The sequence below is a fragment of the Marmota monax genome, unplaced genomic scaffold (genome assembly GCF_021218885.2).
Source record: "Marmota monax isolate L192 unplaced genomic scaffold, Marmota_monax_Labrador192_F-V1.1 WCK01_AAM20220418_F8-fsc00038, whole genome shotgun sequence".
NCBI lineage: Eukaryota > Metazoa > Chordata > Mammalia > Rodentia > Sciuridae > Marmota > Marmota monax.
In genome coordinates, this window is record NW_026692498.1 from 3,357,501 (window position 1) to 3,383,885 (window position 26,385).

At 61.6% G+C, this 26,385-nt stretch overlaps 1 protein-coding gene and 2 long non-coding RNA genes across 14 annotated transcripts in view; 2 read left to right on the forward strand and 1 right to left on the reverse strand.

The window, feature by feature from the left end:
• Nucleotides 1-26,385, forward strand: part of Shank2 (SH3 and multiple ankyrin repeat domains 2) — a 402,506-nt gene that overhangs the window by 100,088 nt on the left and 276,033 nt on the right. For 10 of the 12 annotated variants that reach the window (XM_058579387.1, XM_058579391.1, XM_058579384.1 and 7 more), the window contains exon 9: nucleotides 3,699-3,776. In XM_058579387.1, coding sequence (XP_058435370.1) covers nucleotides 3,699-3,776 — 78 coding nt within the window. Of the gene's footprint in view, nucleotides 1-3,698; nucleotides 3,777-21,163; nucleotides 23,422-26,385 lie in introns of those variants that run through there. The other 2 variants (XM_058579392.1, XM_046444927.2) reach the window with 2 other exon arrangements.
• LOC131424192 (uncharacterized) lies at nucleotides 1,619-7,878 on the reverse strand. Its single transcript, XR_009226843.1, has 2 exons — nucleotides 6,609-7,878; nucleotides 1,619-5,924 (listed from the first exon to the last, which is right to left on the reverse strand). It is a non-coding gene; the product is annotated as an uncharacterized LOC131424192 (long non-coding RNA).
• Nucleotides 7,975-16,970, forward strand: LOC124092943 (uncharacterized). The gene is made up of 2 exons (XR_009226847.1): nucleotides 7,975-8,280; nucleotides 9,930-16,970. It is a non-coding gene; the product is annotated as an uncharacterized LOC124092943 (long non-coding RNA).

Sequence of the window (26,385 nt, forward strand, 5' to 3'; positions counted from 1 at the left end):
CCTGGCCCTTGCTCTGGGGTGGTCTTCAGGGGCAGGCTGAACTAGGGACCCGGTCCAGCCCCACGCTGGTGACATCAGCATCCTGTTTACACACTGCCCCTCTCCAGTGCCCTGGTGCGTGTGCCTGGTGTCCTACAGGCCCGCCCTCAGGGATTGCCTACCCGGAACAGCTCCTCAGCCGGGCAGGAAGCTGTCCTGTGTGGACGCTCGGCTGAAGACGCCCAGGACGGGAGACAGGAGCCCCCGACGGGCCTGGAGGTGCCGTCAGCCCTGTCCTCGGTGGTGCCATGCTGGTGTCCCTCTCCTCTACACCTTCGCTTATGGAAACGCCCCTCCCGGCCCTGCCGGCCACACTCACTGGGCCCAGCCTGTCCCCATGCCCCTGGCCGCAGGTTCCCACTCCTGTCTCCCCAGGTGGTCCGTCAGACTCCCCTCTCTTATTGCCACACCTGTCCCCACCCAGCTCGGCTTCCTGGTGACAGTTCTTGGCATCCATGCCGCACCCTCCCGTTAGGCGGATCCTCCCTGGGGTGACCGTGGGCAGCCCGTCTGTGCCCTTTGCACCTTCTGGAATAGGTGGCCCTCCAAGATCTCCACCCCAGCCCAGCCCTAGCAGTGAAGACCCCACCTGCCAACATCCCCCGTGAGGACCTGCTTGGTCCAGGGCTGGGTAGGGAGGGGACACACGCACATGTGGGGGACCCCCTGCCCGCCTTGGTGAGCCATCCACTGAGCACCACCTCCGTCCTCCTGTCCCTTATGCCCATCCCAAAGAGCACGGGGTGTCTCCACAGACCTCGCTAGGTGGTCCCAGAGTCCCAGGTGTGTTCTGGGAAGAGACTGGCCCAGCCTGGACCCACGGCCCTCATGGGTCCTGACCCGCTGTGGCCTGAGGCTTGTTTGGGGGGTGTCCTTCCAAGGCCCTGGAGACAGTGGTGCCCATGAGCAAGACCCCCCAGTAGCCGTGGAGCCATCTCGGCAGGTCTGTGCCCCTCCGGGTGGCCTCTGGGGCTGACCTAGGAATCGCAGGGCCTCCCAGCCTCCTTGGCCTCAGCCCGCTTAGCACACGAGCACCCTGGGGCAGTGAGATGTCTCTGGACATGGCCAGATGTTTCCCACCGAGAGCCACCGCCCCCAGAAACAGGGCCCCCTCTGTGGCTTTTCTTCTCAGTAGAGCTGGGCTGCACAGGTGCCTTGGGGACAGCGTGTGGTGGGTTCCATCTGCCCCACCCCCGTCCTTCCCGAGGCTGGGGCAGTCTGCTCCCCAGTCCAGGCTCCCTTCCTCCTGCCCAGCAAGGTGGTTCCCTGGACGGAGCCCCTCTGCCCAGCGTGGCCTCAGCGGGACTTGATGCGGCGTGTGACCTTTCACCCTGGGCAGCCTGGGTGCAGCTGGGTGCACAGGACACTGGCCCCGGAGGACAAGCCAGGTCTCTGCGTGATGGCGGCCGGCCCTTCTGCCTCCGGCTCCACGGCTCCATTCCCCTTTCCTCCTCACTGTCAGACCATGGGGTCCTGGGTGGCAGCCCCTCCTGGCTCCAGGAACCTTGTCCTCCTGCCCTTGACCTGCCTGGCCTCAGAGGGCAGAGGGCAGGCTGCGGCCCGGGCTCGCCCCGCTCTATTTCATTCTCCTAAGTGTGTTTATTGAGATGTGAGTCACAAGCCGCTCAGTCCCCAGGTAAGGTGCCCAGTGCAGTGAGCTCTGCCCTTCTCTGCCCATCGCCGCAGTCACCTCAGGACACTGCCCCCAGCAGGAGCCCTGCACAGTGAGCTGTGCTCTGGCCCTCTGGCCCTCCGGGCCTCCCAGCAGGAGCCCTGCACAGTGAGCTGTGCTCTGGCCCTCTGGCCCTCCGGCCCTCCCAGCAGGAGCCCTGCACAGTGAGCTGTGCTCTGGCCCTCTGGCCCTCCGGCCCTCCCAGCAGGAGCCCTGCACAGTGAGCTGTGCTCTGGCCCTCTGGCCCTCCGGCCCTCCCAGCAGGAGCCCTGCGCAGTGAGCTGTGCTCTGACCCTCTGGCCCTCTGGCCCTCCCAGCAGGAGCCCTGCACAGTGAGCTGTGCTCTGGCCCTCTGGCCCTCCCAGCAGGAGCCCTGCGCAGTGAGCTGTGCTCTGGCCCTCTGGCCCTCCGGGCCTGGGCAGTCGTTTGCCTGCTCTCTGCTCTGGATGTGGGGCTCTGTCAGAGCTGCTGTCCTGCCAGGTCCTAGGGCCTGTGCACTGTCCCACCCCGGCCCCTGCAGGTCCCCACTGCAGGCTCCCCTCCTGGTCTGGGGCCAGGGTCCTGCGACCCGCCGTGTCCTGTAGCTCCCTGGTGGTGGCCTGGCTGGCTGTTTCAAGCATCCCTTCGTGGAGAGAGCATGTGGAGTGTCAGGTCCAGGTGATCCTTCCCGACCCCGTCCCTGAGCGCAGGTGAAGGTGGGGTCCCTGACATTCGGCTGTGCTGTGCACAGGCCCCGGCTCAGGAGGAAAGTGCCCACCTCCGCAGTGGGCTGCCTGGCCTGATGTGTGCTGCCCACTGTCCACCTACGTCCGTCATCTCCATGCTCGTCCAGAGCCACACTTACTCTAAATAGCCAACGGCATTTGCTAGGCAGAAGTATTCTCTCATGCAGCGCACTGTGGCCTTCCGGTCAGCGACAGCCACATGCAGTGGGGATTCCGTAAGGTTATGTGGCCTGGGGCCGTGTGAGGCCTCTTCGCTTGTGTAAGTGGATTCTGTCACGTTTGGACAATGGCAAAATCACGGGAGAACGTGACCCTGTCCATAGCCAGTGCCTGTTCTTTGATTCTCTGCCATCGGCCTTCTTCTCCGTAGTGTTCGTCCCGTAGTCCTCACTGGGAACTTCTGGAGAGACGGCAGGAGGTTCCCATCTCATCGGCCCCAGGCCCAAGTGAATAGGGTGGATTCCTTCTCACTGTGAAAACTCACAGGAAGTGGCTTGGCGGCTCCTCCCAACGTGAAAACACGTGAATGTCCGTGGAGGACGTCCTGCGGCTCTGGCCCTGACCCTCCCTCCCGGGGAGTCGGTGCTGCCGCACGTCCCCCAGACGCTGCCTCTGTGTTCCTACTGGACTCTCAGCTTTTAAGGTGCCCGTGCAGCTGGGGCGCAGCAGACGTTCCCGTGATCCCAGAGGCCAGGAGGCTGAGGCAGGAGGATCACAGGTCCCAGGCCAACCTGGGCGAATTTCGAGACCCCCAGAAACTTAGCAAGGCCCTGTCTCAGAATCAAGGGGACTGGGGACGTAGCTTGGTGGCAGTGCTCCCGACTTCAGTCCCCAGCTCCAAAACAGGCAGAAAACACACACTATGGGCCTCAACTGCCCTTTGGGGGGAGGCTGCCCTCCCTGCTGGGAGCCCCCCGGCCCTCGGCGTTGGCCCTGCCGTGGCCTGGGTGAGGGTGTCCTGGCCCCCCCTTTACGCCCCTGCGGGTTCCCCTTCCTGTCGCTCTCTCAGGAGAGTGGGCGTTTCATCCGTTAGGTTGACAAGACGTTCTGTCAGTGCCACCTCCCGGGGGAGTGGCTTGGTCACAGTGAGCCCTGAAGGCAGCCAGGCCTCGCCCTGTGTGGGGCACACTGGTGTCACCTGTGCCCCAGCAGTGGGAGCCTGGACCCCGCTGTGCCTGCAGGTGTCGGGGACTCCTGTGAGCGGGGCTGGGGGACATGGTCCCGGCCACGGCGTCACAGCAGCTTCTTCTCTTGGATTTCAGGACAGCTGCGCGCGCGTGCTCCTGTTTCGGGGCGGAAACAAGGAACTGAAGAACTACAACAGCCAGACGCCATTCCAGGTAAAGAGGGTCCTGGTGGCAGGGGGCCTCGCGTGGCCTTGAGGTGGAGGTTTAGGGTCCCTGTGCAGGGCATCGAGCGTGGGGCCTGGGTTGCGTTTCACGTGTGAAGGCTGCTCCCGGGGCCTCCTTGCTGTTAGGTTGAGCAGGTAGGTGACGCGCACAGGTCGCCAGGAGAGCACTGGAAAAGCAACCAAGACTTGGCTGCTCTCTGATGCTCTTTAGAAAGATGGGCTCTGCTGCCGGTCCACAGAAGAGGGCACGTGTCACGGGGAGGGGCTTGCTGTCCAGTGGCACCACACCATGCATCACCCCAGGGTGGAGGGAGAGTGACCCCCTGGGGTTCCAGGGTGCGGCACACAACCCTGGGCCTAAGTGAAGAAAATCGGACAAAATACACAAAGGTGGTATCGTAACCACCTAGGAGCACGATCCCTGGCACCCACACCTCCGCCATGTTGCTCAGGCGCCAGGAGACGCTCTGGCGCGCACCACTCTCCCTGCCCTGGTCTCGGGAGGCCGGGGCTCCCCTCCGTCTCTGCAGATCCGTCTGCTCCGCACATTCCACACGGGACTCACCACACTGGCTTCCTGCCTTTGGCCTCTCTGTGACGTCTTCGGGTTTGCCCTGCCCTGGGCATCGGGCTGCCTTCTTTTCAGGGCAGACGGGGCATGGTTCTGCCGCCAGGCCTGGTTCTGTGGGCCAGACCCATATGAGTGTGGTGGTTTCTGTCAGATGGCGGCTAGTTCAGAGTGCAGAGATACCGGGGTGTGTGCGTGTGTCGGTGAACGTGTGTCGGTGGACGCGCTGAGTTAGACACGGTGGATACTAGACCCAGGTCCACCCGCTGGACCTGGAAACTGAAGAGACGGCGATGCTCCTTAAGGAAGTGATCACATCTCCCGGCTGGGAGGAGTCGGACTGGGGACTGGTCTCCCGTGAGCTTCCTGGTATCTTCTCGGATGTCACTAACGATACAGACTTGATGTCTTGAAAGTGCGATGGCGCCGTCCCCGGAGTCCTCTGGTCCCCACCTGGACTCAGTGTTGACGCTGAGTTGCACGGGTGTGACGGGAGTGGCTTGCACAGCGATTGCTGGTCTGCGCTGGGCCTGGGAAGGGTGTCTTTACTCTGCAAGGAAAGTTCCTCTTCCTGTGGGAACGTGCGCCTGCCTTGTCCTTTGGGGTCAGCTATGGGGGGGGATGGGGGGGAGGGCTTGGTTTCAGGAATTTATTTTTGCCATGAAATATGTATTTCTTTGATTCTTAAAAAAAAAAAAAGACACGAAGTTGCATCAGTTTCGAAGACACAGCAGCCATGGCCCCCGAGTCCCGGTGAGCACTGATGGCACAAGGGACCTTCCTGGGCCCCACACTCGTGCAGAAACTGACTCACGATGCCTCAGGGAGGCAGGTCGTCCAGGGCCTAGAGGCCCTCCTGTCACTGAGCGTGGGACAGGGACGCCCTGCCTGCAAGTGTCTCGTGGAGTGTCCACACACCCTCAGCACCTAGCAGCACCCGAGCAAGGCTACACGGTCCCTTTCTGTGGCTAACAGCAACCAGTCAGATGCCACGAATGGTTCCCAGTGACACTGATGCAGAAATCCTGATGAACTGGCCAGACTTGTGCCCTCCAGATGTTGCTCATGTAACCAGTGGGGCTGCAGCCTGCCGATGGCACCTTCCTGCTGGACTCCTGCGCTGACTCGGGAGCCAGGTTCCTCCTCCCCATCTCCTGCCCTGTCTCTGCATAGTGGCTGGTTCACTCTGCGGGTCCTGGCCTGGAAAATGGCCTCGGCTTCATCTTTCATTCACAGTCCTCCCCTCCCCGTTAGGAAAGTGCATCGTTTAGCGTTGGGTCCCCCAGGGACACGATGGGTGGCTGCATCGTTTCAGAGGGTCAGATGTGCTCAACTGGAAAGCCTCGGAGCTGTCCAGGCTTCCGTAAGGAGTCTGGGGATGTGGCGAGTTCCTCTGGCTGTGCCTTTGATTGCTCCTTGACCCAGATGCTGGGCCAGCAGCATCAGGAACTTGAGAGAAATGCCGGTTCTCAGGCTGCACCCTCACCTTGGAACCGGAAGCTCTGGGGACAGGGTCTGGGCTCTGTGTCCATGAGCAGGGACTCTTACCCTCACCAGACAGAAGTGACTCTCCAAGGAAAGAGACAAGAGGAGGAGCAGCATTTAAAACGTGAGCTGGGACCAGGGCTGTGGCTCAGCGGCATAGCGCTTGCCGTGTACGTGTGAGGCACTGGGTTCTATCCTCAGCACCACATTAAAGAAAAGGGGTGTGTCCATCTACAACTGGAAAATATTTTTTAAAAATGTGGATTTATCTTCAACACCAATGGAGGTACTGCTGATGGTGGTGGTGACATCAATGACAATGGTGATGGTGATAAAGATGGTGATCGTGGTGATGAGATGGTGATGGTGAAGATGGTGGCGGTAGTGATGATGACGATGGTGATGATGGTGGTGATGATGATGGTGATGGTGTCAGTGGCCATCATGGTGATGAAGATGGTGATGGTGGTGGTGGTGGTGATGACGATGGTGGTGGTGACAGTGGTCACCTTCGTGATGAAGATGATGGTGGTGATGATGATGGTGATGGTGTCAGTGGCCATCATGGTGATGAAGATGGTGATGGTGGTGGTGGTGGTGACGGTGGTGGTGGTGACAGTGGTCACCTTGGTGATGAAGATGGTGGTGGTGGTGGTGGTGGTGGTGGTGATGAAGTCACGCATGGTGGTAGGATGGTGGGAGTGGCGGATCTCTTCACTCTCATGAGTTCTGAAGCTCACAAATACTCTCATATGTTTTCTCACTTACTGTGGAACAACCCAGTGACGTAGGCCTTTTTGTTTCAATTTATGGGAGAAAAGCAGATACAGAGAGACGATTAGCTGGAATTCCAAAATCGGTTCGTGGCGGAGTCGGTGTCCCTGACTCCTGCCTTGCAGCCCTGGGCTCTGGGGTCGGGAGTGAGGAAGATGGTAGCTTCCCTGGCCGCTTGGTGTGCAGTGACCACCAGGAACCCTTCTGCTTCAGGCTGTTCAAGGCAGCAGACGTCCTGATCCTGAAGACGGCGAGAATCAGAAAGGGAAGAGGATTAAAAACAGAAAGACCCCGGTCGGGGCAGGGTGCAGGGGAGAGCGGTGGAGGGGCTGGTGTGCGTGTCAGGAGCAGAGGGAAGGCGGGAAAGAGAGAGGAAAGGAGATGGCCACCGCGGGCATCCAGAATGGCCCCGAGTCTGGTTGTAACCGGTAGAAGCATGAGGCCCCGCTGGAAGGCAAGACCTACGCGGTCACGAGCCAGGCTCTCCGTGGGCAGCACTGTGAAGAGCTGGGCCCCAGGCACAGCTCATAAGAGGACAGCATGCGGAGGGCTGGACACCGGACCTGTCCTTTGCCTTGACCTCTGCACTGCATGTCACACAGGAGGACAGCCAAGGCCAGGAACGAGGAGCAGCCCTGCAGCGTCTTGTGAGTTAGGAGAGAGCTCCTGTCCCGTGCCGGCTGCCCCCCGGCAGAGCAGGTGCTCACAGGTGCACGTGGAGGCCCTTGGAGACCTTCTGTTTCCTGGCCTCTTCATGCTCAGTGCCCGGGGGAAGCTCTGGGGGCTGTGGCCCTTCTACAGCACAGTCCCTGGGGAGGATCCACCCGTGACCGTGAGCTCCTGAGACGTCACACCCAGTGTCCATTCTCCAGCCCTGGGGTCTCCTGTAAGTCACGCTGCACAGGACTTTTCTTTTTTTTTTCTAAGAGAGAGAGAGAGAGAGGAGAGAGAGAGAGAGAATTTTAAAATATTTTCAGTTTTCGGTGGACACAACATCTTTATTTTATCTTTATGAGGTGCTGAGGGTCGAACCCAGCACCCCTCGCATGCCAGGCGAGTGCGCTACCGCTTGAGCCACATCCCCAGCCCCACAGGACGTTTTGATCCACTTGGGCCACACGCAGGCTGGCCCTGGAGATCACGATGGCCTGGCGAGGTCATAGCCATGGTGTCAGTGTCACAGCACGGGGATTGCGTCCATGTTCGCGGGGACGCGGGCGTGAGGGGCGGCACACTGCTGCTTGGGGAAGGATCCCCGGCTGAGGCCTGGGCCTGCGCCCCTGGGCCTGCGCCCCTGGGCCTGCACCCCTGGGCCTGCGCCCCTGGGCCTGCGCCCCTGGGCCTGCACCCCTGCGCCTGCACCCCTGCGCCAGCCTGGTGCCTCGCGCTTGGACATGATGACCGTGTGCAGCTGGGAACCGCCCTGCACTGAGCCGTTCAGCCGCGGGGAGAGGAGCCACCTGTGTCACACGGGCACCAGGTGAAGCACGGAGCCCTGTGCGCGTGACCAGCCCTCACAGCTCTTCTCATTGCCCCATTTTGAAACAGATGCTCAGTTCATGGACTGGCAGCAGGGACGTCCCTCTGGCTTTGCGGATGACGTTGCGGTTCTGAAAGTGGCACTTTCCCTGGGGAAGTGATGAAGCCCGCCCATCAGGCCCTCCAGGTGCCTACGGGGCCTCTTTCCTGCACAGCGGTTTGGTGGAACCACGAGCTGCGGCTGTCCCGTGGCTCTGGGAGCTGGGTCCCAGGATGTGCCCTCGTTGGGTGGCCGTCTGGGTTGCGAGTGGCATGAGCCGGCAGGCCGGTTGCAAACTCCACGTGAGATATGCACCATGTGTATGCACAGGCTCGGCTCCCCTGGAGCAGTGTGTACCTGTGATCCAGCCCGGGCAGGAGTTGGCATGGTGTCCCCACCACCAGGAGCAGTGTGGCCCAGGGTCCCCATCAGCTCAGGAGTAGTCATGGGCACCCTCTCCACCTCTCCTGCTCGGGGTGACCCCAGGCCCCTGCAGCCCACCCAGTGTGATGGTCTACGATAGACCCTTGCCCCAAAGACCGCCCCAGCTTGACCCTCCCCCTCCCGGCTCTGGGTGACCAAGTGTTGGTCTGCCTCTGGAGGGGAGGTCAGCCAGAGAGGGAGAAGCAGGGCCCGCAGGGGCCAGGAGGCTGGGGAGATGGGAGGAGGGGTGCCAGGGTGGGGGCCGTGTCCTGTTGGCAGACCCAGAAGCAGCCTTTGGAGGGCACCACCCACACGCTCCTCTGAGCCTGGCTGGCACCAGCCACAGGCCTGGATCAGCCAGGAGCCAGAGGTCTGGCCCTGCGTGTAGGGGACCGTGGGGAGCACAGCCCAGAGGAGGAGGAGGTCTCAGAGCACGGAGGCGGAGGATGAAGCAGGCTCTGTGGAAGGGGTGTTGGTCAGGGCGCGGGGCAGGGCTCCTGTCTGCTGGCCTGCAGGGAGCTGGGGCCACATGGGGGGAGCCGCACACGAGCACACCAGGGGAGGCCCGTGTGGGACGCTGCCCGATGCTCGGCAGGACTCGGCAACAGGTCCTGCAGTGTCCTGCATGCAGTTCAGCTCACTGGGACCTGACTCCCTGGGCTTAGCACAGATCCCTCCGCTGAGGTGCAGGCCTGCCAGCCCCTGACCCGGCTGTCCACCTCAGACTCCAGCTGCAGGTCCAGGCCGTGGCCTCTGCCTCCGCTGCTGGAGTAGCTGGGGTTTCCCTGATCCTCACCTTGGACTTGATAACGTGCGAGGACACCTTACAGAAACCAGGAAAATGAGGCCGTCTCATGGTCACTGTTGCTGACGTCCGGGCCAGCAAGGCTGACCCTGGGGAGTCCCATGTACCTGTGCAGCCACTCACCCCCCAACAGAGCCCAGTGGCACTGTGAGGCTGAAGTGGAAGGGAGCTTGTGTTTGGTGTGGCCACACCTGGATGGGGGCTGGGGGCCCGGGGTTGGACAGGGAGGAGCCAACCCGGGCAGGAAGTGCGCACAGCCAGGGGTCCCTTCAGACCAGCCACACGGGGCCTCGCCAAGGTGAGGGAGCCATGGTGCCTCAGGGTGCTTCCAACTTGTCCAGGTGCTTGTCCACCGGGCCTGTTGCTCCCAGAGTCCCAGGTGACTGGCTCAGGAGAGAACCACCCAGAGAAAGGACCCTCAGAAGGCAAGATGGCGCTGGTGCCTCGGCCAGGGCGAGGCTGGAGAGTCTAGGGACTGCTGGGGGGCTCCGGGCAGGGCACTGTGAAGACCGAGGATCTGTTCAGTTGATGTCCCTACCAAACTTGAAAATGTCCCTGTGTCCCACAGACGTGACAGTTGCCCTGAAGAGCAGCGTTATCACGAGAGCATCATGGGCGAGCGCGAGGGCTCAGCAAAATGTCCTAGGGCCCACGATCCCACACAGGAGCCACGGGACACTTGGGCCGTTTCAAAGAGGGTGACGTTGAGCCCACTGTCACGTTGCGTGCCTTGCATGTGCTTGGTGGCCGCCATCTTGGGAGCAGCATTGTGGATCCCTGGCTCCTCAGCCCAGTGTTGGTAGAGTTCCTTCACCTTCCCCAGGGGCCACCGCAGTGTCAGGCCTGCAGCAGCCGGGTGTGTGTGTGTGTGTGTGTCTCCATGGGAGAGTGTGAGAGTGTGTCCGGGGTCAGTGGGCGATGCCCAGAGTCAAGTGGAGAACTGGGTTTTGGGGCAGGTCAGAAATGTGCACCTAATGCTTCCAAAGAGAGTGACAGCTGGCAGTGACACTTCGTAAAGGTCATGTCAATCAGGAGCTCTAGGGGAGGAAAGGGCCCAGAATGCCAGGCCCGGGAAGGCGGCTGTTGTGCAAGGAAGCAGTGTGGCGGCCGTGGAGGGCCCGGTGGGCACCCTCCGCTGGGCTCCTGCTGTTGCTTTAAGGTACTGACACCCTCAAGCTGGCGGCCAATCACGAGCCTTCTCCTTGGTGTGTTTTAAAACCATGTTGAGCAGAGGCCCCAGAGGCCTGGAGTTAAGGGATGGTGTTGGTTCAGGAGAGAGGACCCCCAGCAGGCATGACAGTCACAAGGCCAGGCTGAGCTCATCAGTGGGAGGCAGCAGCCAGGACGGGAGCTTCCTGCCACCCTCCAGACATTGCTGCTGGGCCAGGGACAGTCCCCTGTGGGCCTGAGTCTCTGCCTGTGACAGACACCTCCACATCCCTGCAGGGTTGGAAGGACTCGCAGGACCAGGAGCAGAGGACCTTGTTCACGATGTCACAAAGACACTCCTCCAGAGATCCGTCTGCCTTCAGAATGTGCGGGGTTTAAGAACTCTCCCAGCCGCGTGGTCTTGGGAGGCCTCTCAGGTCCTGGAAAGATCTTTTGGGATGGAGCTTGGGGTTTTTGTTGTTTGGAGACCAGGGATTGAACCCAGGGGCGTATAACCACTGAGCCACGTCCTCAGCCCCCCTTTTTTAAAAAATTTTTAATTTAGAGACAGGGTCCTGCGAGTTGCTTGGGGCTTCGCTAAGTTGCTGAGGCTGGCTTTGAACTCACAATCCTCCTGCCTCAGCCTCCTGAGCTTCTGGGATGACCCGTGTGGCCGATGCACCTGGCAGAGTTTGTGTTTTTATTTATCAATTAATTACGGTCAGCTACGCAGCTTGGGGCCTGGCGCATACCAGGTGTGTTTGTTGGTTAACTGATAAAGAGTGGGGGCGTCTCAGGGTCAGAGAGGCCCTGGTTTCCAGACAGGAGACAGCCAGTGTCATCTTAGGTTGCAGGATGTTGGAAAGATTGACAGGCCCCAAAGTGACCTCCTGAGGGGGATTCTGGGCTCTCTGCGGTGCCCTTGGCCCACCGGCCTGACCGTGACTCCTGCCCTCGCCCCAGCTAACCACGCGTCCCAGCTAGCCACTAATTAGGACTCAGTGCTCCTGTGCAGGGAGGTGACTCAAACACAAGCCACGCGACAGTGGGGAGCCTGAGGCCAGGCCAGCTCTGACCCTCCTCCACGTGACAGAGCCCTGCCTGGCCTCGCCTGGGTCCCTGGCAGAACCAGCCCATCCAGGAGGGGCCCCTGTCTCAGAGCCAAGCCCAGGCATCGGGACGGTGAACGGGCTGCACTGGACCTGCCGTCTCCTTGGCAACGTCCCTCGGAGCCTCAGGTCCTCTGTCTCTTACACGGTGACAGCTCTGCCCTTCTTGGGAGCTCTGGTGGCATTTCAGATCATTCATCCATCATCGTCAGGGTGAGTCACTGTGGTCACTTCTGGCCCACAGCGCTGCCCAGCAGCCCTGCAGGTGTGCTGTGCCCCCTCGGTGAGGCCAGACTGGACCACGGTGTTCCTGAGGGACGTGCTCCTCTGAGGACAGCCACGTACCACTAGGTCTCCACCCACCGGTCCCCCCACTACCGGGTTAGTCCACCATTCAGCACACGCTTAGGGGAAAGCTGGGGACAGGACGCTTCACAGTGGCCAGGCCCCTGCTCTCACCGCCTCCACAGGAAGCCCCTCGGGTGAGTGCCAGGGTGCAGGCTGGCCGGGGCGCTCCGGGGCCCCGCACGGCTCCCCTCACACAGGCCTGAATCGTAGCCAAGAAGTCTTCACGATGTCTCATCACTGTCCCTGCTGTCACCCACCTGAGGTAATCAGCACGAGTGACTGGTGGTGGCCTGGAGTAATGACGCATGGTCCTTACTGCTGCAATGCGTGCTGGGGACGACCTTTGAGGGGGGCCCTGGGGACCAGCCAGGCTCTCCTCTGCCTTCGGAGCCTGGGCGGGCTGGAGAAGGTGCCTCTCGGGAGGGCAGCCCCTGTGTTTGAGGGTCCCCAGGCCACGAGCCGCTTGGGCATCTGGCCAGGTGGGGGCTGGCAGATGCGGGCCCCATCACTGCGAGCCGTGGGCACCTGGTCCTCCCGTGCTGTGTGAGTGGCACCGTGGACATCATTGCTGCTTTTTAAAAATTGCAATAAGTATACAGCTCGTTGCCAAACCTCCTGCTTTTCAAATAACCAGGAAATCCAGGTAATTTTCAACTGTGTAAATTATCTACAACGTAGAATCAGCCATGTCGCTGTGTCACGTGCGCGGTTCAGGGACACGGGGTGTGTTCACGCGGCCATGCAGCCGTCACCGCCGTCCATCTCTGGATCATTCCCCTCTTCCCAGGATGAAACTGTCCCGTTAAACCTGCCCACCCCCTGCAGCCCAGCTCCCCGTCCTGCGTCTGCCTCTGTGGTTTTGGTCCTGTTGAGAGTGGCTTGTCGGATTTAGCACGGTGTCCCTGTTGTCCATCCACGCCGGGGCCTGGGTAGAATTCCCTTCCTTTTCAAGGCTGAAGAACCGGCCCCTGCGCAGCTGGACGGCTGTTTGCTTCCTCGAGTGTCTGCTGACGGACGCCCTTCGGACCCAGGCTGCCGTCCACCTAGCCGCACACCCATCCTGCTCCGGGAGGTGGACCTCACGTGGGGTCTGAAGGTCCCGTGCCGCTCCGCCTGTGCCCCTCTGAGCAGCGGCTGTGTTTGGCGGTCCTGCTGTGGGCGCCCCAATACTGTCAGGAGCGGGTAGCGCAAGTAGGAGGTGGTGAGGAGGCCCTGGGCAGTGGACCTGTAGGCTCTGGGAGGCCGCTGGCCCTCAGCTGCCTCTGGGCTTCCTTTGCTTTGGGCTTATGTGGCTGGAGGCAGGGCTCGAGGCAGTGGCTCGGATGTTTGTAAAGAAGGTTCCAGCGTCCTGGAGCTGGCCAGGTTTGGTGACATGGAGCCACCTGTTGTCTGGGTGATTTCTGAGGATCTGCTCCCCCCTGGCTGGACAGCTGGTGCACTGACCAGCAAAGACCAGGTGCTGGTGGGGCTGAGGTCCCTTGTTCCTCCGGGTCTGGGACGTCTGAGACGAGGTGTGGCTACAGGTCAGAGCAGGTGCACTGGGGATGGCTACTGCCCGTGGCTCTCGTCAGAGACCTGCCTGCGTCCTCAGAGGGACCCGTTGGGATTTGAGCTCCGACCTCAATGTGGATGTCCCTGCCACGGCCAGCCAGCTGTGTCCAGAGCCAGGTGTCCAGCCAGCTGATGTTTTATTTTCTTCCAAGAATGTCATATTTTCAGTTGTAAAGGCCTTTCATGGGAGACAGGGTGTCACAGAGACCGTGACAGTTTTGAGAGTGGCTGGTAGAGATAGGGGACAGGGATGGCACGAGACTCCGTTTCCGGGCACTTTCAGAGTATTTGTGAGGCTGATTTTGAGTCGCCAGATTTCTGCTTGAAAACGGACGACGTGCTTCATTCCTCTTGCGAAATACGAAGGATGGCCCTCGCCAGGCAGCGGGGGGCAGAGCCCCTGTGCCTACGCGGCAGAGAGGTGTTTCTAGGTGTCTTTGTGTCTGTGACTGCAGTTAGGCTGGCACCTCCCTCTCCCGTGGACAGCCAGTGCCACCTGTGTCTTTGATCCAGGGTCGCATCGTTGGCACCAAGGTCGTCCTTTAGGAAGGCCGCGAGGTCTTAAAGCTGACCTAGACCACACTGACCGTACCAGGCAGGACCGGGCAGAACCAGGCAGGCACAGCTAGAGGGTTGCCAGGCGCCTTGTCCTGACCCAGTGTGGCCATGTGGGCAGTGCTGACCCTGGTCCAGGGAACCTTGTCCCACTGGCCCTGAGGACGGGTGAGGAGGGGGTGTGGGGTGCCTGTCCAGGGTCCTCAGCTCTTGCTCTGCACTTGCTTGCTTGACACGGGCTATGCAGAGGGGCCGAGGCAGGGTCTGCTGTGTTTGCAGAACTGGGAGCCAGCATCACGGCCATTCTAGAATGTTTCCATCCCCTCTAAAGGACACTCTTGCTGTAACCCGGCACCGCCCCCAGCCACCAGCAACCTCAAGCCCACCTCTGTCCCGGTGTGTCCTTGGGGACAGCACATACGGTGGAGCCACTTGGCCTGTGGCTTGGCGTGGGCTCCTCTCCGCAGCACCGTGCCCTCCAGGTTCTGTTGTAGCACAGGTCAGTGCTTCACCCCTCTTGAGCGATGTCCAGGGTGGGGGCTGCCTTTGTGCAGCCATCCGTCCGTGGCGGCTCCTGTGCTTCCCCCCGTTGGAAATGCATCTGCCTTTGCAAGATCACCTCGGACGCCGATTGCCACCTCGGACGCCGATTGCCTCCCCGGACCTGGCAGTGACTTGGGAATGTCTCAGGCTCAGCCTCCCACAGCGGCCAGAGGGGTAGGGAGGAAAGAGCCAGGGTATGTGGAAACAGCGGGTACAATAGCACCTGACACTGACCGTGCTGGTCAGTGTCGACAAGGTTCCGCCTGGTAACAAGCATCCCACACTGCCGGTGGCTTTCGTCCATATGGTGCCTACATCTGTGTGCAGCTGTGGCTTTGGGACAGTTTCATCTCGTCCCAGCAACCAGGTGGAAGGAGATGCTGGCGTTCTCAGGCAGGAAGAGCAGAGGGACACAGACCTGACCTCAGGGGAAGGGGAGCGCACACTGCTCCCCACAGGGAGACCCCTGCAGAGGGGAGCCCAGGGCTGCCTGGAACCAAGAAAACCTGGGGCTGGGGTGGTAGAGGCTCAGTGGTGAGGCTCGCCCAGCATGCCAAGGCCCTGCGAGGAGGAAAAAGGACACAGAAAGCACTCTGTCAGGGTCAGGCCACATCTGTGTCAATAAAGTTTTATTGGAACATGGCCCCACCCAGACGCTGACAGTGCCTGTGGCTGCTTCTGGGCTGCCCCAGCCGCAGTGAGTAGCGTGACGGAGACCGTGTGTGCTCTGGGCTGAGGCGTCTGCCCGGCCTCTCTGCGGGAGCCTGGTCAGCAGCCTCACGGGCATGGTCATTACAGGGGTTGTCCCGTGCCACCGGTGGCTCCTGTTTCTGTGGCCAGTGGGACCTCCTGCCTTAGATGTTGTGGCTGCCAGATTAACGCCTCCCAGGTCTCCACCTAACCCCCCACGCCTGGGAACGTGGATGGGACATGACCCCGGGCCCGTCAGGGGGCCAGCAGGGGAGGCGGGGGTGGGGTCTGAGTCAGAGGAGAAGAAAGCCTGGAGGAGCCACACTCTGGCCTTGAGGATGGAGGCTCGGCCAGGGGACAGCTCAGCCTCAGGGACCTGGAGGGGGAGACCTTCCGCTCTGGAGCCGCTGGGAGGTGCATGTGACCTGCCTGTGTCGAGGACCCCGCCTCCGGGACTGAGAGCTGCCCCGTGGCCATCTGTGGCAGCAGCCAAGGGGCATCACAGCCCTTCCTGGCAGGCCCCAAGACCGTCCTGTTCCAGGCGAGGAAGCCGCCCGCAGAGAGGCTGAGTGAGCCGCGACAGAGCCGTGTCCAGACCCGGGAGTCCTCGCCGTCCGCCACGCTCCTCGTGCGTCACTGCAGGGCCTGCCCTCTGGTCACCACATGGGGACGGCTAGTGAATGGAAGTGTGGCTCAGACTCTGCGTCACTCTGGGGAGAGTAAGGAGGTGGCAGGCCCTCTACACACTGTCCTGAGGGTGACATTTCTCTTCCTGTTGACCCACCTGCTCCTCCTGGCCACCTTGCCCCGTCCACAGCTGCCCTGAGTCTGTTGGCTTTGGTCTGCTCCCCACTGCTGCTGCCCCCTGGGAGACGGGGAGTCACTTTTGGGTGACCCCATCCATTCTTCAGAATGTCATCTTCCCACTTGTTTCTCTGGATGGCTTGCTGTGGGGTTGACCGGGCACCTCCTGCCCTCCAAGTTCAGGGTCACCAGCTGGACCTTACTGGCCAGCACTGCCCTCCTCTGTCGATGACCAGGTCTTGCCAGTCTGGTGACCTGTTTCCTCCCTTGGTCCCGTTCTGCCCTGTGGCTCCTGTTGGAGGGAAGCAGCTCCTGGTCCTCCTCGCCCCACCAGACCAGCTCTGAAGCAGATGCCTGTCCCCGGAGCCACGTGCTGCCTCAACTCTCCAAGCCCCATTATCCCATGGTCCAGCTGGGAGCAGGTGGGAGACCGCCACATCTTCCGCCCGGGGCCTTTCTGGGGTGAGTTGCCCTGGCAACCGACTCACACTCCCTCGGATGGTCCCCACCAGCCTCCATGCGCCCCGTCTACCCCTGGACCTGGTCTGCTCCTGCAGCATTAGTCTTCCTGGCTGGCTGACAGCTGCCTCGACATCTGCCCATCACTGTTCTCCCTTCAAACAGACGCGCCTTTCCTGGAGGGCCCCTGAATGGCCGTGGAGGGGGGCTCGGGCTGCTCCACACAGGGGAACAGGTGTGGCGTCCATCTGAGTCTGGGTCGTGCTGTTGGTGGAGTTGAAGGTCTTGTGCAGAGCAGAGTTCTCTAGAGAAACAGACCTGGTGAGGAGCATATGGGTTTATGTGATCATTGACATAAAATAATGACTGGGTTTTAAAGGAAATAAAACATTTCATTCTGAGCCAAAGGAGTGACCGTGGCTGGGGACCCAGCTTCCCGTGGCCTGGGTGGCCTCTCCACGTGGAGGAGGTCATGTGAACTTTCATCACCAGGAGGGGTCATGAGCCGTGCACCGTCCACTCACCTGGGTGGCACCTCGGGCAGGTGGCCCAGCAGAGTGGGGACCTCCCAGCAGGTCCAGGGTCACCCTCGCTTCTCCAGCTCTGGGCTGCTGGAGGCTGGGTCTGCCCCGCCTGGTGGCATCCTGAAGGTTTTCCCAGGAGTCTCAAGGACATTAGTCAGATGCAGAGGTCGAGAGTAATTGGCCATTAAAGGGCCTCAGAGCCGAGCTGCGCTTGGTGCTGACCTCTCTCCCCCTCTCCACGGTCACCAGGCTCTCTGCCAAGGGCAGGTGGTCTGCAGCATCCTGGGCACAGACGCGCCTCCTCGGAGGACTTTGCACTCTGCACAGCAGGACGGCGGGACAAGACGGAGGAGGGCGGTGTCTCCTGCCGTTATGGAGGCCAGGCACCCAGCCAGCAGGGGGAGTGGACAGGTGGGGTCCAGTCCCAGGGCAGGAGAGTGAGTGGCAGCTCAGATGGTTCCCTCCGGCAGGGGGAGCGCTCCCCGCGCCCCACCCTTTGTTCTCACACCCCAGGGCTGGGGTGGTGGGAGCCCACCAGGTGAAATAGGCCCACACACCGGGGCGGGGCTCGTGTAGGGCACCCAGGGCCCAGGCGAATGGACCCTTCAAACCAGCCATCCCAGCCTGGAAGGTGGCCTGCCCAGCAAGGCCTCCCTGGCAGGCCCCAGGTCCTGGGATCTTGATGTCCTCTGCTGACCCCTTCCCGCGGTGGCCGGAGTCCCAGGTTCTCTTCCTGGCGCTGACTGTGACCTCTGTCCCCTGCAGACCCTCAGTCCCTGGGCCCACATCCCCCGGGTCCTGGGGCCACTGGCCATCTGAGGCAGTGAAGCACCTGGGCCTGCAGCCAGAGGGACGGCCTAACAGGAGAGTCCACCTGGGACCCTGGGGGAGGGCCGTTTCAGTGGAATTCAGTCGGCGTTCAGAGACGCGTGTCTGCTTTAACGGCGTGGAGAGAATTGTTCCTGACAGATCATAAGACCCTGTGCCTGGAGCGCTCCTTCTGCGCCTGTGTCTCCTCGTCACGGGTCTTTAGTGTTTGAGCCAGGAAGGTAGCGCAGAGGGGCCTTGGGCAGCCCAGAGCTGCCTGGGGCTCCGCTGTCCCAGCTGTGCGTGGCAGGGACCCTCCGCACGGGCTTCCCTTCCTGTAGTGGCTGGTGGAGGGGACCGAGCAGGACGCAGAGGGGCGCCGTGTAGCTGAGAGGGGAGAGTCAGAGGCGTCTGCAGAGGCCCTCGGGGAGGACTCATCTTTAGGTTCCGCACCTTGAACTTGCCTCCTCACTGAAGTCCAGGTCCCTGCAGAGAGGCACAGAGCCCAGGCAGCTTGTGTGGTCCTACCCTGGATCAAGCTCGGAGTGAACAGAGCAGCGCCTGCCTCCCGCCACCACTGCTTGAGCCACGTGGTGCCCTAATCTTGGGTCCCCTCTGCAATCCACATGGTGCCTCATCCTTTGAATTCCTGTGCCTTTTGGATGACTTTGCTGGCCAGCAGGGTCCCAGGGCACAGTGGAAGCGCTCTCCGGAGTCCCAGTGCACGAGGGCGGACCCTGGGGTGAAGTGCGTGTGGGGGCTGGGCTGGCTCAGTGGTGAGGGGCCATCTTGGCCCACCAGGGAAGCTGTCTTAATGTCTCATCAGCTCGTGAAGGGGTGCCCTCAGACTCTGGGGAGAACCCACCCTGCACGTCCCCAGGCGCAGCGCCTCAGGACCCACTAATTCAGTGTCCCCAGCAGCTTTACAGACCAGAGCTGCAGCAGCCCGAGGGGTCAGTGTGGTTGATCAGCGCTGCTGTGCAATTGCCAGGCAGGGGGGGCGTCCCCCAGGCGTGTTCTCAGAGACCCCCGAGGGCGCGCCTCCTGGGAGCTGGGGGGCTGTTTCAGTGGAATTCAGTCTGGCTGAGCAGGCTCAGAGCTCCGAGGTCCCGGGTTTTTCTACTGGACTTCAAGCCTCTGGCTTTCGCACAGGCTCCTTCAGAAGGGCGCCTGCTGTGCTGGGTGCAGTGCACGGGGCGGGTGCAGGGAGAGACTGAAGGAATGTCCCGAGAAGGGCTCGGTTCTTAGGAGGCAGCCTGTTTCCAGGGGCACCTCAGCTGCCAGGGGCCTCGACGCACACAGGGCTTCGTGCGCCTTGGTGGGCAGTCTTTGCAATGAAGACGTATGTTTTTCTGCACTCAGAGTCGACCACGGCAGGGTATCGTTGAAATATTAGTTCCGCAAGTCGCTGGTGAAATGAGGCGTGCGCATGACGTGCTTCCTCAAGCATGCAGGGTTGCTGCGGGGTCCAGACAGCTGCTGCTCTGGGCAGCCTGACCCCCTCGCCCCTGCCCTCGGATGGCTATAGCTGGCCTTGTGCATCCCCCTGCCAGGGGGTGGGGGGAAGCTTCCAGGGACTGTCTGTAGGGGGAGGAGGGTGGACCCCCATTTGTGGAGCATTAACTCCTGGGGAATGGCAGTGGGAGGGAGGAGGTTCCCTGGAGGATTGGGAGTCAGTGACGGGCAGAGAACAGAGCCATAGAAGACCATCCAGCTGGCCACGGTGGCTTGTGGTCCCAGTGACTTGGAAGGCTGAGGCTAGAGGACCACAAGTTTGAGGCCAGCCTCAGCAACTTAGTAGGCTCCTAAGCAACTCAGGAAGACCCTGTCTCAAAACAAAAAGTAGAAAGACTGGGGTGGGGCTCAGTGGTTACGCACCCCCGGGTTCAATCCCTGGTACCAAGAAAAGACTGTGGCCTCGGAGCATTGATTCTGGGGGCACGAGCCGGCCTCCGGTGCTGCTGCAGGTGCCACGTGTGTGCAGCCTCCCGTGGGGCAGTGGCTCCCAAAGGCCCGGACTCCAGAGGAAAAGCAGAACAAGGCGAGAAGCGACACTGAGGCCCCCAGGCAGCCTCTCAGGTGAGAGCTACGGACTCCTCCAGAACCACAGCGTCACCACACCTGCCCTGGGGTGGCTCTCTGTGTCTCTGCTCCCCAAAGCCCCTGATAGAACAGGAAAGTGTAGCCCTCCCCGCTCTCCTGGCCGCCCAGCCCAGGCCGTGGGTACGCCTTCCCTTCTTCTCTCTAAAGCAGGCTGCGTCCTGTTAGCAGGAAACAGCGAGCGCGTTCTGGCCTCCGGAAGGTCAGGTCTTGGCCGGATGCGTGCCCCTCGGACTCCTCTGGTTCCCTGGCCTCGCTCAGGCAGCCGCCCTGTGTCCTGGGAACATGCCTGGGGTGCCTGGGGTGCCCGGGGTGCCCGGGCCGCAGCTCCCCAGCTCCTGTCAGGAGAGACCTGCTCTGGGGCCTGACCTAAGTGCAGGGGGTCTGGCCAGTCAGTGCCTGCCCAACCAGAAGGGACCCTTGGGGACCCTGGTAGCATCGCGAGGAGCTGGTGGTGGGTGCGAGGGATACTGACTACAGCACGTCGAAAAGAAAGCCCTTCAGACAGCGCCGGGCCTGCGGGCCTCCCCCGGGGGATGCTGGGGCCATGCGGTGGACCTCCTGCCCCCCCCCCCCGCGGTATCTCCTGGGGTTCTCTGAGAGGTCCCGGGGCAGCAACTGACAGGTCCTCACAGGAGGAGGCTGAGGAGAGGCCTCCTGAGCTGGTCTGGGTCACTGCGGTCCTCCTGGGCGTGAGGCCTCCCGCAGCCCTGCCCGAGACCGTGGTCCAGAGCCGAGGGCACCCTCCCTCCCACAGGCACCCAGCCCTGCAGGGCCCACCTTCTGCCCCGAGGCGGGTGCTTCCTGCCCTCCACCCGGTGATGCTGTGACTCCCTGGTAGGAAACCGCCTGTGGGCTTCGCCTGTTGGGGTCTGGGTCTGGGTGTCCTCTTGTAGGAATAAGCTTTCCTCGTGGTTCTGTGGAACAGAAAGCTTTGTTCTGGATCGTGTTTATCTCCAGTTCTCCAGGCCAGCCTGTCCCCCGCGGCCCCAGCTTTGGCCACAGTTGGAGACGCCCACCCTGCACCCTGCTGCTCCTCCTCCTTCAGAATCCAGGTGGCGAGGGACTCTCTGCTTTGATTTTGCCCCTGAGTGTCCCCCTCTGGCCTCTCCCTGGTGCAGTATGGACTCTGGAGTGGTGTCCTCCTCTCTCCTAGACAGCTCGCTCTCCAGTGTCCAGGGACTGCTGTGGATAGACCACAGGCAACGGTGGCTGCTGCCCTCCGTGGAGATCCTCAGCCCGCCTTGGTTTCCGTGTCCCTGAGCCCAGAGGCAGCGAGAGAGCCCGCGCTTCTCTGGCTGACCTTCACAGAACTTCTTGAGCAGTGGGTTTGTGTGGTGGTCAGTTCAGGCTCCATCTCAACTGCCCCTTTAATGCCGTAATTGTAGAGCCTGGAGCTCATGTGGGTGGCCCTTCTGCATCCCCGTTCTCTGGTGACGTTCCCCTCTGGTCAGCTGTCCCCTCCGGTCAGCCGTCCCCTCCGGTCAGCCGTCCCCTCTGGTCAGCTGTCCCCTCCAGCCCGCTCTGCCGCCCGCTCATGCCTGGGTCATCCTTGGCCTGCTTCTCTTGGTGGGTTTTTCTCTTTGCTTTTCAACACGTGGGGCTGTCCCTGGGAGGTGGAGCCCTCGCTCAGAGGACGTCGGGCCTGTGTGTGGAGGGACTGCGGAGGCTCCGAGGATGCGGTGTCCCTCGTCTTTCTCCTGCTGGGGACCAGAGCAGGGGCTCTTCCCCTTGACCAAGTCGGAGCCTGAGAGGAGCCCGGCTGCGGTTTGGGAGGACTCCTCTCCCTGTCCCTCTCGCTGGGGTCCAGTCTTGCCCCCTCGCTGGGAGCCAGCGACACTCGGTGGCGCGTCCTGAACTCTGGTCCTTATGCCTGGGTTTGGCCTGGACCCCTCTCGGTGGCAGAGTTCACAGCGTCCCGGAAGGGAGAGTGACCGGCCCTTCTTTCCGTCTCCGCCCCTCCCGCCCGGCCAGCCTTGGGCTGAAGGTCTGCGGTCTCTGCCTCTGGAGCCCAGCGATGGCTGAAGTGTCCTGTGGTTTCTCTGCACCTGGTGTGGGTTGTCCAAGGACCAGTCCTTTCCCGAGTCTGGAAGGCAGTGGGGTCCCAGAGGAGGAGTGGCTTGGGGTGCAGTCTGCCGAGGGCAGCGGTCCCTCAGCCCCGGCACCTCTGCTGGGGGCTCCAGGGTCTCTGATACTTGCCAAGAGGTGTCACCGCTGCCTTGTGTTTTGCTCTCTTCTTGGTGGGAGCATTTTTCTGCCTGGGGTCACTTTGGCCTGTCCTTGTGAACCACCAGGATCTTACTCAGATCATCCCTATGTCCTTCTGACATGGACCCGTGGTCAGGGACAACTCCTTCCTTTACGCTGTGACAAGATTTTCACGCTGCTCTGGCAAATTGGATTTTTTGTTGTTTGGTTTGTCCTTTGTCTCAGACACGGAATCAGCCACATTTCCTGTGACGCCCGGATCCTTCTAGGGGAACCTGTACCCGGGGTCACACGCAAGTGCAGGGACGTATTTTAAAGCTAACTTACATGGTGAGTGTCTTGGTCCATTTTCTGCAGAGTACCTGGGACCAGGTCATCCTTAGAGAGCAGAGACTTATCTGTCCAGGGCTCTGGAGGTGTGAAGTTCAAGAGCAGGCCCAGCCCTGGCCGGGACTCCATGCACAGAAGGTGGACGGAAGGCCAGAGAGGGCTGGACTCCTTCTCTAATCACCCCGTGTTGCAGGACAACCCCCCTCCCTGGATAATGGCTTACTCTGTGTCCATGTCTCTTCTGGTCCAACCCTAGCATGGGCATGAAGTGTCCAGTGCAGGAGCTCTGGGGGCCATTGACCAGGCAGTGGGTCCCAGGCGTTGCCTGCTGTCCTGCAGGATGGGTTCCGCTTAGCCTCCTGGTCTCAGGACCCTGCCCCTCAGCAGGCCGCAGCCCTCGGCCCCAGGAGCGGCCCCCTCCCGTGCTTTCTCCTCAGTGTCCCCGTGCAGCTTGCTCCGGCCCTGCTGTGTGCTGAGGCGGCCCAGACCCTCACCCACAGCTGTGCCTTGTCATTTGAGAGGATCCCAGGGGGACGTGCCGTCCAGTCACTGTGATAGGCTGTCGTTTGCTGCCACCTGGGTGTGTGCCAGCACCCTGGGCACACCCAGGCACCTTTCTTTAAATCTGGTTTTGGTGTCAACGGCTGCTTTGGAGGTCTTTAATTCTGGTTTTTAGTTGTGGATGTTTGTTTATCTTAAGGTTGAGTCTGCAAAACAAGTGCCATCCGTGGAGGCCCAGCACCCCGTCCTTGCTCCCTGTTCCCTTCTCTGCTTAGGTGACGTGGAGAGCAGGAGCTGCCGCTTTCTGAGTGCTCCTGGGTCTGGCAGCCTCGCAGAATGCACCAAGGGCCCCGAATGCAGGTCTGCATGTCCCTGTTTACAGGTGAGGAAACCGAGGCTCAGACCTGCTAAATATCATGGCCAAAGCCACGCACCTGGCAACCTGGGACCCGGGACCCGGGACCCGAAGCCGGCCTTATCCCAGGACCACTGCGCCAGAACCGGGCTTGGAAACTGCCTGTTGCCTGGCTCTGGTTGGTTGCTCTTGGTCAGTTTTAAAGAGTGTCCGCATTTTAAACCTGAATTTACAGAAGCCGAGGGTGACCGATGGCCCCCAGGGGCTGGGCACAGAGGGTCAGGGGACACAGAATTTCAGCTGTATGGGAGCAGGGGGTTCTCCAGGTGTGGTGCAGCCTGGCGATGGTCCTGATAGATGCTGTGTCCTCGAGTGCTGGGGTAGTGCTCAGGAGGCTCATCAAACGCAGTAGCCGCAAGGTGACGCGGGAGGGAGCGGGCACCAGCAGCCCTCCCGCCGCCTCTCAAAACACCACGCGCGTCGTAAACATGCACAGTGTTATCTGTAGCTTTAAAAAATCAGTGGGGGGAAGGAGATCACATAGTTTTTGGTATCTTTTCCCTGATTTCTCTTTGGCAGGCAATGCCACGTGGCTCCACACCTGGCACAGAGGACACTCAAAGTGTGGGCAGTGGCCTCTGATCCTCCGACTGGGTCTGTCAATCAGGCCTGTGGCTGGCTTCTCCAGTGGGCTGCCTGGGCTGTGGCCAGCGCAGAGCCCCCGAGTGGAGCTGCAGGGCCTGTCTGAGCCCCTCCCCGCAGGCAGCCAGAGGCCCCACGTGTGGACACGTGTCCTCTTGTCGAGGAGCCTGCATGGCAGCAGCTTAGTGACACACATGTTTCATGGCAATTGCGTGTCTTCCCGGGGCCTGGCGCTCCTGGAACTGTTTCAAGTGTGGGTTGGCTCTTGCCGGTTACCTGGCGGCTCGGCCAGGTGCAGCCTTCATCCTGGGAGTGGGCGTAGGTGTCAGCGTCCACGGGGCCGAGGGCCAGTTTCCTCTGGAGGCAGCTCCCCTGAGCCTTGGCTCTTTTTCCTCTTATTGTCTCACTTTTCCATTGGCATAAGATTCAGCTAAGCACCCCTAGCAGTGGCCCGGGGTGCCAAGGACACACGCTGAGCCCTGGGCACACGCTGAGCCACTCGGCCCACACACAGGGAGCGAGGGGGGTTTGCTCCTGGAGGCAGGAGGAGGCGCGTCCCAGCCAGGGCCTGCTGGGCTCAGTCTCGTCCTGGGCTCCAGTGGCCGAGGCTCACCTTCCCCGGCTGCTCCCAGGGGCCCTGCAGCCCTGGAGCACTTGTGGCCTCTGGTGTGGGGACAGGGCCTGGGGGTGCAGATCTCTGTGCTAACTGTGCAGAGGGCGGGGCCTGGTGCCACGCAGCTGCCAGGTGGGCAGTTACCCGGCCCCCTCCTTCCAGGGATTCACAGTGTTCCAATTCTGGGAAAAATATCTAAGGCCCACTGGCGGGGGTGGGGGACGCGGCGGATGGCAGGATTTACCTTTCTAGTCACTGCCAGCTTTGCGGTCTGGAAGTGCTGAGAGCTTTCTGTGCCTTTCTCCACATGTGACCACGTGACAGGTCAGTGGTGGGGGCTAATCTGTCCTGCCCTCCCTGTCCAGGTAGTTCCTGGGTCCCTGACCCCTCCCTAGGTCCGCCCCGGCTCACACCCAACCTGACGTTGCAGAATTCAAGGGGCTTGGGTCCCCTGGGCCCCGTGCTGCCCACCCTGCCCACCACACAGAGGACAGCCAAGGTCATCCGTCCCTGGCATTCACAGGAGGCACGTGGGCTGGTTCACCAGCACTGGAGAGGGGTGGCCGGCCTCCCAGAGAGGCCTTGCAGAGTGTGGACACACACCTGGGTCCCCAGGGGACGTCCTGGAGTGAGAGGAGGCAGGGGCGCAACTTCGGAGTTTATGAAAAGAAAGGGACGTTGGGAGCTTGAGTGCCAACAGGCAGAGTCCAGGTGTCCTTGACTTCACAAGGGACAGGGCTCTGCCTGCCAGGCTTCCGAGGGCTGGGGGTCTCCTTTCTCTAAGGCCTGCACCCAGCTGTCCTCTCAGGTAGAGGGGCTGTGGACTTTAGCTCCTCCCTGGTCTCAGCTGCACCAGGTGACAGTCAGGGACTGGAGGATAGCTGGGGTCTGGTGTCACCGAGCTGGGCCCAGCACCTTCTGAGCCGGTCATCTGGGTCCATCCTGAGCCTGGGGGCAGAGCACCCCCCACGTGGGCCCCTAGGTTGGGTGCTAGAACTCCGCTGAGCCCACGCCGATGGCTGTTCTGGGATTACTGTCTCATGATCTGTCCACAGATGGCACCGAGAATCAGAACCAAGGGATTAAAGGGTTGGGCGGGCTGCAGTTGCTCAGGGATCTGGGTGCACACACCTGCTCACATGGGCAGCAGACGTTGGAGCAGCAGCCGGGCACGTTGGAGACGAGGTTCCCCGTGGCAGCTAAGTGTCCCCTGGGGACCAGGTTCTGTGTTTAAAGGAGGACATCAGTGCTTCCATCTCTCCTATCGGGACCCGAGGACCAGCTGGTCATGCAGGTGAGGATGCCCGGCAATCCTCCCAAGGCCTTGTCGAGCCCCAGCGGTCAGCTCTACCTTCAGAGCGCTTCCTGGGACGAGGCCCCGCCGCTCTTGGACAGGGGCCTCTGGGGCGAATGGCTCCCTTACCTGGAGGCTCCCTGAGGTCCCTGTCCCTGGGTGTCCTTCCTCTTCACACCCCCGCAGTTCCTCACCCTAGGCTTCCCCCTCCTGTGGGATGTGTGCTGGGGACTCTCCGTCGTCCCTGGCTAGGGCAGGCCAGGCTCTAGGTCTCCTGGTGACAGGTGGATTGTGTCTAAGGGAGACAGAGCTGGGGTGGGGACTAGCGTGTCAGTGGGGTACTCTGTGCCGCGGCTGGATGCTGGGAATGGCTGCTGAACTGACAGGTGGGCGGGGTCCCCTCCAGGCTCCCAGAGAGATGCACAGAGCCACCGGGCTGCCT